The sequence below is a fragment of the Mauremys reevesii genome, linkage group 20 (genome assembly GCF_016161935.1).
Source record: "Mauremys reevesii isolate NIE-2019 linkage group 20, ASM1616193v1, whole genome shotgun sequence".
Taxonomy (NCBI): Eukaryota; Metazoa; Chordata; order Testudines; family Geoemydidae; genus Mauremys; species Mauremys reevesii.
The window spans coordinates 2,758,455-2,773,844 of NC_052642.1; the positions used below are offsets into that span (position 1 = coordinate 2,758,455).

The 15,390-nt window shown below is 47.2% G+C and overlaps 1 protein-coding gene across 3 annotated transcripts in view; it reads right to left on the reverse strand.

Moving 5' to 3' along the window:
- LOC120387580 (myeloperoxidase-like) overlaps positions 1 to 15,390 on the reverse strand; it is a 48,855-nt gene that overhangs the window by 26,546 nt on the left and 6,919 nt on the right. Inside the window, exons 3-6 of one of the 3 annotated variants that reach the window (XM_039508504.1) lie at positions 14,715 to 14,808; positions 9,854 to 10,029; positions 8,384 to 8,507; positions 6,578 to 6,707 (exon numbers count right to left, since the gene is read on the reverse strand). In XM_039508504.1, coding sequence (XP_039364438.1) covers positions 6,578 to 6,707; positions 8,384 to 8,507; positions 9,854 to 10,029; positions 14,715 to 14,808 — 524 coding nt within the window. Of the gene's footprint in view, positions 1 to 6,577; positions 6,708 to 8,383; positions 8,508 to 9,853; positions 10,030 to 13,056; positions 13,216 to 14,714; positions 14,809 to 15,390 lie in introns of those variants that run through there. The other 2 variants (XM_039508506.1, XM_039508505.1) reach the window with 2 other exon arrangements.

Consider the following 15,390-nt stretch of genomic DNA (forward strand, 5'->3'; position numbering starts at 1 on the left):
TACAATAGCAGTTTCTCTCATAGATTTTGGAAGTTCCTCCCCTAACACAGCAGCATTAAAGGATCAGCTGATACCTCCTTAATAGCTTGTAAAATTCTGCTGGAAATTCACAAGGCTTGGAGTTTTCCGCTTTTTAAATTTCCTCTGTTATTTCTTCTCCAAAAATTTCTCTGTCAATCTCCTGTGTCTTTGACAGCTACTTCCAGATATTTTTGATAAAAAAATAAAACTGGAAGTATCTGAAGAATAGAGGTTATTCTAATAATAGCAAAAGCATTCCTAGCAATGTGTAACTATCTTTTGCTGAGCATTTTTAACTGGTGGGATAGTGTATTGCTCTTTAATCCTTTGAGCTTTTAAGCATTGAGTTATCACATCTACTTCCTTTTTCATAAAAAAGCCTCTTTATACATGTAAGGGCTTCTTTAGGGACATTGACCATAAACTTATTCACTTCCCTCCCTAATATTAATTAGCTGGTGATATGTTCTTCTGAGCCTGCACTTTTATTAATCTGTTACAGCTTTTTAGAACATAGGAACAGCAATCCTGGGCCGGACCAATGGTCCAGCAATCCTGTCTTCCCACAGTGGCCAAAGCCAGATGCTACAGAGGGAATGAACAGAACAGGGCAATTATCCAGTGATCCATTCATTGTTGTCCAATCCCAGTTTCTGGCAGTCAGAGGTTTAAGGACACCCAGAGCATGAGGTTGCATCCCTGACCATTTAGGCTAATACTTATCTAATTCTATTATGAATCCACTTATACTTTTGGCCTCCATCATATCCTCTGGCAACGAATTCCACAGGCTGACTCTGTGTTGTGTGAAGAAGTGCTTCCTTTGTTTGTTTTAAACCTGCTTCTTATTAATTTAATTGGTGACCTCTGGTTCTTCTGTTATGTGAAGGGGTAAATAACACTTCGTTATTCACTTTCTCCACACCAGTCTTGATTTTATAGACCTCTATCATATCCCCCTTAGTCTTCTTTTTTCTAAGCTGAACAGTCCCAATCTTTTCAGTCTCTCCTCATACAGAAGTAGTTCCATGCTCCTAATCATTTTTGTTGCCCATATCTCTACCTTTTCCAAATCTAATATCTCTTTTTTGAGGTGGGGATGACCAGAACTGCATGCAGTATTCGAGGCATATCATGAATTTATACAGTAGCATTATAATATTCTCTGCTTTATTATTTATCCATTTCCTAATGGTTCCTAATATACTGTTCGCTTTTTTGACTGCTACTGCACATTGAGTGGATGTTTTCAGGGAATTATCCACAATGACTCCAAGATCTCTTTCTTGAGTGGTAAAAGCTCACTTAGATCCTGTCATTTTAGCTAACGTAAGCAATAGTTTATGCACCACTGTTAGTAGTTCTGCAATTTCATATCTGAGTTCTTTCAGAACTCTTGGGCGAAAACCATCTGGTCCTGGTGACTTATTACTATTCAATTGATCAATTTCTTCCCAAACCTCCTCTAATGACACGTCCATCTGGGACAGTTCCTCGGGTTTGTCACCTAATATAATGTTTCAGGTGTGGGAATCTCCCTCACATTCTCTGCAGTGGACTTTGATGCAAAGAATCCATTTAGCTTCTCGGCAACAGCCTTGTCTTCCTTGAGTGCTCCTTTAGCATCTCAGTCGTTCAGTGGCCCCACTGACTGTTTACCAGGCTTCCCTCTTCCGATGTACTTAAGAAAAATGGCGGTTAGTTTTTGTCTTTTGCTAATTGCTCTTCAAATTCTTTTTTTGGCCTGCCTAATTACACTTTGACACTTAAGTTGACAGAGTTTATGTGTCTATTTTCCTCAGTAGGATCTGACTTCCAGTTTTTAAAAGATGCCTTTTTGACTGTAGCCACCGCTTTTGCTCTGTTGGTTAGCCATGGTGGCACTGTTTGGTCCTATTATTGTTTATTTTTTTATTTGGGGTATACATATGGTTTGAGCCTCTGTTGTGGTGTTTTAAAAAGCTTTCATGCAGATTGGAGGCATTTCCCTCTAGTGACTGTTCCTTTTACTTTCTGTTTAACTAGCCTCCTCAGTTTTGTGTAGTTCCTCTTTTGAAGTTAAATGCTTCTGTGCTGGGTTTCTTTGGTATTTCCCCCCCTACAAAGAAGTTAAATTTAATTACATTATGGATGTTTTTACTCGGATGCTACCAAATTCACGGTCGTTTTGGTCAATTTCACAGACATAGATTTCAACTATTTAAATCTGAAATTTCACAGTGTTGTAGGGTTTCTAGCCCAAAAACTGGGGTGGGGGGGCACAAGATTATTGTAGGGCAGATTGTGGTATCGCTACCCATACTTCTGTGCTGCTGCTGGCGGGGCGCTGCCGTCAGAGCTGGGCGCCTGGCCGACAGCCTCTGCTCCTCATCCATTCAGCTCTGCAGGCAGCACAGAAGTAAGGGTGGCAATAGCACAAGCCTCCTAAAATAACCTTGTGACCCCCCTGCAACGCCCTTTTGGGTCAGGACCCCAGTATGAGAAACGCTGGTCTCCCCATGAAATCTGTATAATAGAGGGCAGTGGTTCTCAAACTTTAGGAACCCGAGGACCCCCATTATGATTTAAAATATTTGGGGACCCCCAAACCGCCACGCTCAGCCCCAGGACTCGCCCTCACTCCACCCCTTCCCGCAAAGTCCCACCCCCGCCCCACCTCTTCCTGCCTCCCGCTCACTCCATCCCCCCTCCCTCCATCGCTCACTCTCCCCCACCCTCATGCACTTTCACCAGCCTGGGGCCGGAGTTTGGGGTGCAGGCTCTGGGAGGGAGTTTGGGTGCGGGAGGGGTGAGGGGTCAGGCTCTGGGAGGGAGTTTGGGTGCGGGAGGGGTGAGGGGTCAGGCTCTGGGAGGGAGTTTGGGTGTGGGAAGGGGCTCAGGCCTGGAGCAGGGGGTTGGGGTACAGAAGAGGGAGAGGGGTGCAGGATTTGGGAGGGAGTTTGAGTGTGGGAGGGGTCAGGCTCTGGGAGGGAGTTTGGGTGCGGGAGGGGGTGAGACTATCCTGGTCAGGTGGTCGGTAGTTTATTCCCACTCCTATACTCTTACTATCTATCCATAGAGATTCTATGGTACTGTTTGATTCATTTAAGATTTTTACTCCATTCGATTCTATGCTTTCTTTCACATATAGTGCCACTCCCCTTCCAGTGCAACCTATTCTGTGATGCCTGTGATATCAATATCCTCATTTCATAGCAGGCACTCAAGTTCACCCTGTGACACGCTGTACCTCAAAGTAGCACCCTGGTATGTTTTGTACAAACTCTACCTTGTGAGGTATCATTTTAAAGTCTTGATCTGTCGAACATTAATGTCCTATTGAATTGTGTGTGCTATCATTGTATGTGCAGTACTGCTACCTGTGTTACTGGAATACGTTGTGAGGTTGGGAACACACACAGCCACCCTTTCAGTTACAACAAAGAATGGGCCAGCCAGCATTAATGGCCCATCAAAAGGGAATCCCCTATCCCAGAGATTCCTTAGAAAAGACACCTATGTGATGAGGACTGCTTGACCAATGGGACTGCCTAACCCCCACATCACAGCAGGGATCTTTCTAGCAGCTGGGCTAGTATAAAAGATGCAGAGTGACATCATCACTTGGCCTCTCCTTCCCCCTGCCCCCAATTCAACATCTGGAAGATCATCTGGAGGACAAAGACATTGAACTAGGGAGATTGGTCCCAGGCTGGCAGGATTCCAGTCTGTGTACTGAGGAACTGTAAATTGCCTGACCATCTGTTAGGGTGAGAAAGTGTTTGATTCAAATCTTGCTTAGTCTGTTTCAGTTAGAATTTAGACTGCGTTTCTATTTTTATTTCACTTAAAATCTCTCTTTCTGTAGTTAATAAATCTGTTTAATATTTGATCTAAACCAGTGTGGTTTTGGTTGAAATCCTTGGGGAATCTCGGCTCAGGTTAACAAGGGCTGTTGCAAGCCCACTATCCTTTTGTCGAAGTGGCGAACTAATTAATGAGCTTACACCAGTCAGGTTTCTGACCAGTTCAAAATGGAATAGTTCTGGGGTGTAGGGTCGCAGCTGGGGGGAATTGGCTCAAGCCTTTCTATTGATGGGTCATGACTAGGACCCTACCAAATTCCCCAGTTCCTAATAAAACCTAAATCTCTCCTCCCAATACCATCGTCTCATCCACACATTGAAACCCTGCCAACGCATGGAATGGGAAGCATTTCGGAGAATGCCACCATGGAGGTACTGAACTTTAATCTCTTACCTACCCCAGAATCTCTCTCCTCTCTTTCTCTGTGTCACTGGTAGCCACATCTACCATGAACACCAGCTCCTACCCAGCACTGCACTTAAGTCTGTCTAGATGTCTCAAGAGGTCCACAGCCTTAGCACCCAGGAGCCACTTCACCATGCAGTTCTCTCAGTCATCACAAATCCAACCATCTATATTTCTAATAACTGAATCCCCCATAACTATTATCTTTCTCTTCCTAATAACTGTGGTCCCCTCCCCCGGAAAGGTATCCGCAGGGCCAGGGGACACCACAACATCATCTGGAAGAATCCCAACTAAAGGATTGTTTCTCTCTCTCCCAGCTTGATGTTCTCCATCCCCGAGACTTTCATTCTCCTCAACAGCACAGAGGCTGTCAGACCTCTCTGTCTCCCTTCACTCCTCCCGTCAGCCACCCTGGTCAACAGCCCATGCTCCGTCTCTGAGGGCCAGGAGCTGCTTGCACCAAATGCTCACAAGGCAAGTAATCAGACATGCTGCATTCGGTGCAATAAACTGGATAGCCCCCGCCCCATTGCTAGACTTCTGCCACAGTAGTTTTACTCTTGCAGCTTTTTCATTTGTTCTTTGTGTGTATGTCTGCGGGGTTTAGGGGGTTGTTTGTTTTTTTGGTTAGGTTTTTTGAGGGGGGGCATTTATTGGCTTACATTTAGAGAATGTTTATCAGTGTATCTGGCTCTCACGTCCCCTCTCTAAACACCTTTGCAGAACAGCCCTGTCTGCTGATCCTGTTCACTAGCTCTCTGGTCGCTTACAAGCTGGCTTTTTAAACCCCCGTTCTCACTGAGTTAGCCCTGCCCTCTTGAACCTAAAGGGATTAGGGATCAAAGAATGGATCTTTAACTTCTGTTTCAGTTCTAATTTTTCTTGAGTTTTCTTTTTTTTTTAAATGAGAGGCTCTTCCTCTCAGAGTTTACTCCTTCATGTGCCTCTCAGAGGCCTCTCTTTCTTTTGTCTTCATTATTTATTTGAAAGTATTGAACAAGATCACTTCTCATTGCTGCTATTCTATTGTTGTTCTGGGCAACATCCTCTACCCACAGGACCTCGACCCTGACCCTCAGGAGGAGATGTCCTCTGACGTTTATGTTACATGTTCTCGTATTCAGTTCTCAGGGACAGCACATTAGCTGGATTCTTTTCTTTTCCTGCCCTCTTATTTTTCCTCCATGCGCTATGCATTTTTCAGTAGTTCATCATTAGTTTCTGCCTGAGGAGAATCTTTATGCACCTTCGAGCTTTGGTTTTCTAGCTCAAGCAGCTGGATTGTAGCTTCCCTTCTTTAAAGACTTTTCTGGCACAAGGTGGATTTTGGAAGTGGAATGAGCATTTCAGCTGAAATCCCCAGCTACCCCGAATTCCTGCCTTTCTGAGTGCTGCTGTCATTACATCCCACTACAGCGGCTAACGGCGCCCCACCCACCCTGATGCGCATACACATGTACCTCTTCCTTGCTGGGTATTTTAACATATTTTTCTTCGGGTATTCGTCCTCTAGAACTTTGCGCTCTGCTTTTTGGCAGGGTTATTTGTTCTCAAACTCAAGAGTTCAAAAATTATGACTCAGGGCCCCAAAAATCATGAGACTGGCAGTGAACTCACAAGAATTTTTAAAATAGTAAATGTGGGATCTTTTTCTTTGCCTTCTGGGGTTTGGGCCATTAGGGTTCAGCTTTCTTAGCTCTTCCTGCCACCATACGAGCTAGAAAGTCTTTTTTTAAAAATGAAAGCGGAGATTCTCACGACTTCAGGAGCTGGGGATTTAGGGAAAACACGCAGTATGATGACTCACCTGATAAAATTGTGTGACTTGGCAACACTGGGATAAGTAGGTCTAAGGGGGAATGATGGAGGCAGATTATTCTGCTTTCCACTCAGGCTTCAGACAGCCATTGTAAGGTACAGCTTCACTTTGAGCTGAGGGTGATTCCCAGCTCCAGGAGAGGCACCCATGCTAGCTCTGATTGAGCCAGCATGCTAAAAATAGAGCAGCTAGCTGCACCGAGTACCTACCCATCTGTGACACGAGGCAGCTAGCCTCTGCCTGCGCCTGTGCCATGTGGCTACGTCTCCTCCAGCCGGAAGTGCAGACCTAATGGCCTGCTCTTTCCTTCCTTTTTTCACGTTGGTCATTATGTGCCCAGCCTAGAGATGGCACAGGGGTTACTGATGGTGGAGGATGTGTACCATGGGGCCCCTGAACTACCCTACCTCTGGCAAAACTCTGAGCGTCCTTCCTACTATTTTAATTGACAGAATGTATTTTACATGAATTGACAGGCCTTACCAATGGGAGAGGAAATCCAGCATAACGGACTTGTTCCGTCCAGCCACGAGGGATTGAAACACCATCCTCATACTCCTGAGGCAGCCATCGGCTATAGGGTCTGTTTGAAGCCCCTAAGGTAGGGCTTCTCCTGGGAGATGGAATGAAAGAATCCGTATTTACAATACAGCAAATTATACCAGCAACATCATCATCATTATAGAGCCGAGGAGCCCTAGTCATGGGCCAGAACAATGTGCTAGGCACTGTACGGACAGAACAGAAAGACAGCCCCTGCTCCAAGGAGACGACAGTCTAAGAATAAGACAAGAGACACCAAGTAGACACAGACAGGCCAATGGGGGAGCACAAGGAAACAATACTGGGCAGCGTGACAAGCAGGGGCCTCAGCACACCAGCTGCCTGATCATTGCTGACTCTTTTGTAGGCATCACTACACAGGGGCATGTTAAGGAGGAATTGGAAGGAGGCAATGAGGTGGCGTTGCCAGTGCTCTTGGGAGCTCCTGCCATGGGTGAGGGGCAGTGTGGGACAAAGCACTGTAGGAGAATGTAATGAGAGGCAGTGAAGGAGGGCACAGCTGACCGATGAGGGCAGGAATCGCAGTGGTTCAGTGACACCCTGACACACAGCATGCATGAGGACAGACTAGACTCGGAGCTGAAATCTGACCTCTGTTTTGGCTTGGGTGTGACTTTCACTCTAGGCGATTCCTAGAGACCAGCCTGATTGTGAGGCTTGAGCCAGCCGGTGAGGAGGGAATTCTTGCTACTGAGCCAGCAGTGTAAAGGGCTCTTCAATGAGCTGAATTAACAAGAGGGTGTGGACACCAAATGCATGGTCAGGCTCACCACTGCTGGCAGGACTTTTCCCCTGTGTACCCTGTGAGATTTCACTGGAACAGGCCTGGCTAGGGATTTAGGAACATAAAAGCATAAGAATGGCCATACTGGGTCAAAGCAAAGGTCCATCTAGACCAGTATTGTGTCTTCCGACAGTGACCAATGCCAGGAACTTCAGAGGGAATTAACAGAACAGGGAATCATCAAGTGATCCATCTGCTGTCGGCCATTCCCAGCTTCTGGCAAACAGAGGCCAGGGACACCATCCCTGCCCACCCTGGCTAACAGCCATTGATGGACCTGTCCTCCATGAATTTATCTAGTTATTTTTTTAACCCTGTTATAGTCTTGGCCTTCACAACATCCTGTGGCAAGGAGTTCCACAGGTTGACTGTATGTTGTGTGAAGAAATACTTCCTTGTTTGTTTTAAACCTGCCGCCTCTTAAGTTCATTTGGTGATCCCTAGTTCTTGTGTGATGAGAAGGAGTAAATAACACTTCCTTATTTACTTTCTCCACACCAGCCATGATTTTATAGACCTCTATCATATCCCACTCTAGTTGTCTCTTTTCCAAACTGAAAAGTGTTTTTTGTTGCAGTTTTCTGGACCTTTTCCAATTCCAATGTATCTTTCTTGAGATGGGGCAACTACCTCTGTATGTAGTATTCAAGGTGCGGGCGTACCATGGATTTATATAGAGGCAACATGATATTTTCTGTCCTATTATCTATCCCTTTCTTAATGAGTCCCAGCATTCTGTTCGCTTTTTTGACTGCCACTGCCCATTGAGTGGATGTCTTCAAAGAACTACCCACAGTGACTCCAAGATCTCTCTCTTGAGTGGTAACAGCTAATTTAGACCCCATCATTTTATATGTATAGTTGGGATTAGGAGCGTATAGATAGGAAGTTATTCTAATGTAGGGAGGACCTGCCATCCTCTCCTTGACAGCCAGCATCACCTGTTGTTGCATTCACCCGTGATCGTTCGGTAAGGGTTGGTTTCATCACATGGTATATTCATATTTTGTTGGGCACATCCAGTAGCCTTGGAAATCAGTTCCAGCTGGGCTGGGCTCAGCACGTCTGCAAGAGAATGCAAAGGAGGTTCGGCAAGTTGGTGTGTTGGGATTGGTGTCCCAGAAATGGGGCAAGGCAAAGTATTCTTGTAGCCACTTCTGCGCTCTGTCAAATCACGTCCCCTGCTCACTGCTGCCCTCCCCAGGATGCAGCCTGCTCTGGTCACAGAGCCTCTGGCTGGACTCAGAGTAAAACAGAGCCTGAAGCAGCTGGGCGTGTTCACACAGACAGCACCTGCCGGCTTTCAAACCTCATCTCTGCAAAACAGGGAGGGAGATGCCAGAATGAAGGGGAGAAAGGTGGCACCAGGGAAGAGTCCCCTGCCCCTCCCATAGCTGGACAGTGATTATACTTGACCCAAATTCCAGAAGGGGGGAGGGGCACACGGGAAGGTTGGTGTTCCCTTTTCACACCAAGGAGATGAGTTCTTGAACTACAACCCCTCTCCTACTGCTACTCTGCCCAGGGGTTTGTGTTGCAAGGGAACTCTCTGAGTGATGAATGGGGAGATGCTAGCTCTGACATGCACTACCTGACAGAGAGAGACAGGGCCACCCAGAGGATTCCGGGGGCCCGGGGTCTTCGGTGGCGGGGGGCCCTGCTTCGGTGGTAAGTCGGCGGCGGGGGGTCCTTCCGTTCCGGGACCCGCCGCCAAAGTGCCCCAAAGACCCACGGCGGGGACCCCCCTCCGCCGAATTACTGCCGAAGCGGGACCCGCTGCCGAAGTGCAGCCCCCACCGCGGGTCTTCGGCGCACTTTGGCAGTGGGTCCCGCTTTGGCGGTAATTCGGCGGCAGGGGGGTCCTTCTATCCCGGAGTGGAAGGACCCCCCGGCCAGCGAAGACCGGGAGCGAAGAAGCTCTGGGGGCCCAGGCCCCGCGAGAGTTTTCCAGGGCCCCTGGAGCGAGTGAAGGACCCCGCTCCAGGGGCCCTGAAAAACTCTCGTGGGGGCCCCTGCTGGGCCCGGGGCAAATTGCCCCACTTGCCCCCCCTCTGGGCGGCCCTGGAGAGAGAGTGTTCATAATGCTCTCATAGAATCTCAGGAGACCATCTAGTCCAACCCCTTGCTCAAAGCAGGGCCAATCCCCAACTAAATCCCCAAATTGCCCCCTCCAGGATTGAACTCACAACCCCAATGCTCAAACCACTGAGCTATCCCTCCCCGACGGTTCATGGCCTGCCACTGCCTGGCAACAGACACTTGCATGTAGCTTGCAGCCACTCCTCTTCTAGCTTCTAATTAAGGGCCCAATCTTGCAGGACCGAAGTCAGCGGGAGGACAACTGAGCCCCAAGACACTGGGCAGAGAAAGGGCTCAAGGAGAGGAAGCCAAACTGACTTGCCCCCCTGTACCTGTGACATTAAACTTCCCCTTCACAGTCCACTGCAACTTCTTCTTCAGCAGGCTCAGGGTGGTTTCCATGTAATCGGCAGCTCGGATGATGGCCCTGGTTCCCCCCACTGGCTGCTTCATATATTCCAGCATATCTGCAGGGGTGAAGGCTTCGTTCCTCAGTTTCTCTTTTAAACTGAAAGAAAAAAAGTCCTGCTGTAGTTCTGAAGCAGAAACAATCCTACAAGTTGCACGGGACCCCTTCCACCTTCTGTCCATTGCAGCTCATTCCACAGTTACAGTAGTTACTATCCTGGCATGTGTGTGCGGTGCGGGGCGAGCAAACATCTGTGTGCAGGCCAGAGCTGAGCAGCAGGGTGTATTGCGGCCTATATAATACAGTCGGGTTCTCCAGAATCTGCGCTTTCATTTATAAACCAGTTAAGTGTCTATCAGTCATGGCTGCAGTGCAGACATAACCTTCCCAAAGTGACTTAAGGGTAGCCAAAGCAGCAATGCCTGCCTGAGTCTGCACAGAGCCTGACACCATGGCTCCAAGAGGTGATCTCCCCTGTTCCTCCCACTGAGCCGTCCACTTTAAATACAGTGAAACCCCGCGATAACACGATGTTTGGGGTCCAAAAAAATTCCATCGCGACAAATACGGGGTCGCGGTATAGCGGGGTTTCAAGCCGGTCAGTTTAAGTCAGTGGTCCCCAACGTGGTGCACTGATGTGCACCCCCTAGTGCCTAGTGCCCCTAGTGCCTAGTGCCCAGCAGGGGAGAGAAGCCGCAGCCCCGCGCCTGCCAGGGACAGGGAACTCCGAGGCTGCAGGTGACGGTGCTCTCTGTCCCTGGCAGGTGCGGGGCCGCGGCTTCTCTCTGGCTTCTCCGGGACTGCAAGCGCCGGTGCTCTCTGTCCCTGGCAGGCCGAAGAGAAGCCGTGGCCCCACGCCTGCCGGGGACAGAGAGCACCGACGCCCGCAGCCCTGGAGTTCTCTGTCCCTGGCAGGCCGGAGAGAAGCTGCAGCTTCTCTCCCCTGCTGGGCACTAGGCAGGGGCACATCAATGTCCCGGCAGGCACCATGGCATTGGGGACTTTGGTCTTCAAGGGGATCCAACTTATGATCGCGTTATATGCGATTTCGCATTATGGCGGGGCGCGTTATTGCAAGATTTGACTGTACAAGTGAGGACACATCCATGCCAACAATAGCTGGTTAATTGCTGACGATGTTAGTGGTTGGATGGGGAGCATGGGGAGGGAGTGAAGCCCACGGGGAAGAAATTGGGTGTGGCTGCAGGGAAGGCAATGCAGAGAAAGCACAGAAGAAACGAGAAGGTGGGTGGGGAAGGAAGAGAGGCAAAGGGCAGGAATAGCAGAGGCCTAAAGAAGAGCAGATTCTCTCAGTGCGTGATGGCTATGACAATAAGGCACTGAACAAATACTACAGATAACAATACAAACCAATCAACGGGCCAGAAAGAGTCACAAGGGTAAGGCCAGAAGGGACCAGCGGATCATCTAGGCTGCCCCCAGCCCCTGGACCCTAACCCCAGTAATGGCCTGAGCGAGACTGACGCTACAGCCCAGTGGTTCAGGCTCCCCGCTAGGAGAGGGGGCAGCCAAGTTCCAGTCTGTCTGCTCCACTCAGTATTGAATTATCCACACAAAGTGGAGCAGCTATGGCAGGAGAGACAGAGAGCCCTGCCCCAGAATCCCCTGACGGCTCGGGCACTCTCCCATGAGGCAGGAAACGCAGGTTAAGCCCTTTCTTAGGGGGCAGGAATTGAACCTCAGTTTCCTACATCCTGGGAAAGTGTTCTAGCCACTGAGCTAAAGGGGACACCACAACCCCCTCTGCTGACCATTTTGTGTCAGTTTAGACGTGTGCAGAGTGCATCTACCAGACCACTCCCCAAAGGCAAGATAGGCAGGGGAATCCCTCGTTTGTGAATCCCACCAAGTGTTAGGTGCATGGCAGTGTGAGGAGGTGCTCAGCTGCCAAAATGTTGGTACCTTGTGGACTTTGCAGGCAGAAATATCTATCTATGGACTTTAGGCACCTACATGGTTACACAGAAGCTGAGCAGGGGGTTGTGAATGCCAGTGGCACCTAATGTTGGACTGAGGAACTTAAAGTGGCAGTTAGGTGCGTATGTCCCCCTTGGTGAATTCCACGCTTGGAGTCTGGTGTCTCTTTGCTCACACCACGCAGGCTGCTCTCATCCAAAATGGCCACCACTTCTGATGGCTCCCACTGAGAGTGACGCCAAGTCAACTCCAGGGAAGGTCGTAGCTCCCTATGCTGTAAAGGAGTGGAGAGGAGCAGGTAAAAGGAGATGGTGTCCATCTTTGCTATGGGATTCAGAAGAATAAGAGATGGCAGCCATTTTGAGAGGGCAGTTGTTCATAGAATTCTCTGAAGTAGAATATTTTTCTTCAGCCACTGCTGAAGGAAAAACTTTCAGTTATGAAGAAAAATGGCAAAAAATTACCATTAATCCTAAACAAAAATTCTTCAAATGTAGCCTATGGATACAAATTCAGTAAAGTTAATGATATGGAAAGTTTGAAGAGTCTTCACAATTCCATTAATGAGATTAGATTGGAACAAAAAAACTTTATCTGTTTATTTTTTATTAATTGTAATGCTGTTTAATTAATAGATTTTCTTGTATATGCTCAGAAAATTCATTTTATTCTCAATGACAAAGTGCTGTCAGTGTGGGGAGGATATGCAGGATGGTTCATACAGAACAAAATGCTGAATCCCTGTGTTAAGTGCAATCTCCACACAACTGTGGAGTCACAAATAGTACCTCCATAATGAGAACTTCCTGGGCATGTGTCTAGCCCCCCTTACTCCACTGACTCATTTCAATCATTGGAATTGCGGCATGCAAATCAACTGTCAAGGGATTGTGATGGTTGGTTGAGTCACCTCTGATGTCACAAAAACGATCCACGCCGTTTGAACTGTCCTTGCCTGTATTTATGGAGGTACTGGCTGCAGCTCTATTGTTTAGGCTGAGTTCTGTTTTGCACTTAAAATAGGGGTTCAATCTCTTGGTTATAAATGAAGAATACAACGTATCCTCCCCAAATTGACACCATTCACTCTTTGAGCTCAGAATGAATTTTCTGAGAATTTACCGGTAAACCTGAGAATTAGCTTATGAGTTAACATGAATTAAAAATTGGATCCTTTAAGAAATTTACCATCTAAATCAATGTTTCCTTTGTCCCAAAATAATGGGATAACACATACTTGTCAAATTTCCACAGTTCAGATATTTGACCTCTTGTTCATGGTCTATATTTGAAGAAATGTGATTGTAATTAAAGTAAAGTATCAGTGATCGGTGCATAAATTGTTATGGTTAAACTGGGTCCAGATAAGATCAGGGCAACAGCTCAGCTGACTCCAAGTGCTACCAATGTGACATCGGAGGTAACTTAACTAATCCTCAGCCTTCTTCTACAGCTCATTTATGTGCAACAATTCCATTGGTTGTAATAAGACAGGTATGAAGGAGATTGGATATATCAAGAGTTCTCATTGGTAGATTACATGGCACAACTGCCACTCCTTTTAAAGGTCCCATAGCCCCATAGTGGCTTGGTCATCAGTGCTTGAAAATTTCCCATTGGCTCCACTGCACACAGAGGCAGCACTGCCAGAGGAACTGAGCCAGGAGCACGGGGCAGAGCTACGGGGACTCAGGAACTTGTCTCTCCCAGCCTCCCTTCATGTAGCACCAGTCTCGCTAACACAGACCAATAAAGCCACTGCAAATTAAGGGACAGATTCACCACTGTGCTTCAGCTGCTTTGTACTGCTCTTGTGAAGGGAAAAATAAAAACCCCTTAACGTTTCCCTAAAAAAATCTATGTCCTCCAATCTGGAACCACAAACATTAAATATCTTAATCATAATCCAGAATCTGTAATTGTATGGTTATTGCTTGGCCTCACTACTCGCCTCTCCCCAAACCTTACCATGTTTGGATTTCTTTTAAGCATAATTTTAACTCTGAATTTCCCAGATTTGAAATGTTGGATATAGACTCACAACCACCCTGAAATGTTCTTTCCCCTAAAATAAGGTGACATATTCTCTATCTTAACTATATTTAAACAACAGTTAGTAACTTTGCATTATGCCCTGATTCGTTCAGATGTGCCGATTCCCAACATTTTCAATGTGTGTTAATTATGTGGAAAGTTTGCAGGGTTGAATAAGCTGTTTGGAAGTTAGATGTGGCGCAGGAATACCTGTGACTCAAAAAAATGATTTATTAACATTTAGCTGAAAACCCTCAGAAGATTCACTCTTTGCTCCCAGATGAAGCGTTGTAAATTGGGGAAGATGCATTGTATTCTTAGATGAAAAACTGAACCCAACCTTAACTATGGAGTAGCTGCCGGCAGTTCCATAACAATTATGTCAGAGCACAGGTAGCCATGAGGCTCACAGGCAGGACTTGCATACACAAGAGGCCCATGGGGAAGAACTGTCTCTGTCCCTCCATCTCTTTTACTGTCATTTTCCACTAAGGGCTGTTAGATGCCACCTTAGTGACACCCCTTCTGTAGCCCTGCTAGAGAATGTCACCAATCGCAGATTAGGGCTCAGGCATTGTTCTACTTGCAACCTGGAGTAAGAGAGCCTTGGACTAGGGTCAGATATTGGACTGCAGCATATTACATAGGGAAAATTATCCTGGGACAGATTTTGACACCTGTGTTCAGGATGAGTCACCTTTACGCTGCAAATAGTGACACTGAAATCAATGAAGCTACCTACTCATGGAGCAGGGTGCTCTTCACCATGCAGAAGGGTATAAGAGGCTGACCCTTGTTAACAGGGAACTCACCGGTTCCGGGTGTACTTATATGCTGCATCCACCAGCCGCTTGGCTTCATCAACACTGCTCAGAAGGGACGGAGCTGACAGCATCCCTGAGATATCTAGTCCAAAGAGAAGGAGGAGCAGGACATGAGGACAAATCCTTCCCACAAGTTCACTGCACACATCAAGATTTGCTGTATATATTGGAGCAAGTCTCTGCCCATCACAAGTTGAATCTGCCCTGAGGCTCACTATCTGGCCTCTGTCCCCCTCTCCTCCCATCATATACCCACTCTTACAGGTATTCAATACCCAGAGCTTGGACATTCAAAGATTAGGTTTCCTTTGTACTATTAGCTCTCCCACATGGTACATAGTGCGTCAAATTCTACCCTAAATTACTGACGTGCTACGAAACTTGACTCCAGTTTAATGTCGCTTTTGACTGAGAATTGCCTTGTTCTCTTTGCACTATTCTCTCTCCCACATGGTATCTATTGGGGCAGGTTCTGCCTAGTTGCTTCTATGTGCCCCAACTGAACTGAAGACTCTGTGTAGCTTGAAAGCTTGTCTCTTTTGCCAACCGATACTGCTCCAGTAAAAGACATTATCTCATCCACCTTGTCTCTCTAGCTGACATGGGCATTTCTAGACCAGACTGGGTTTGGATTTCTTTTAAGTTTAATCTTTACTCTGAATTT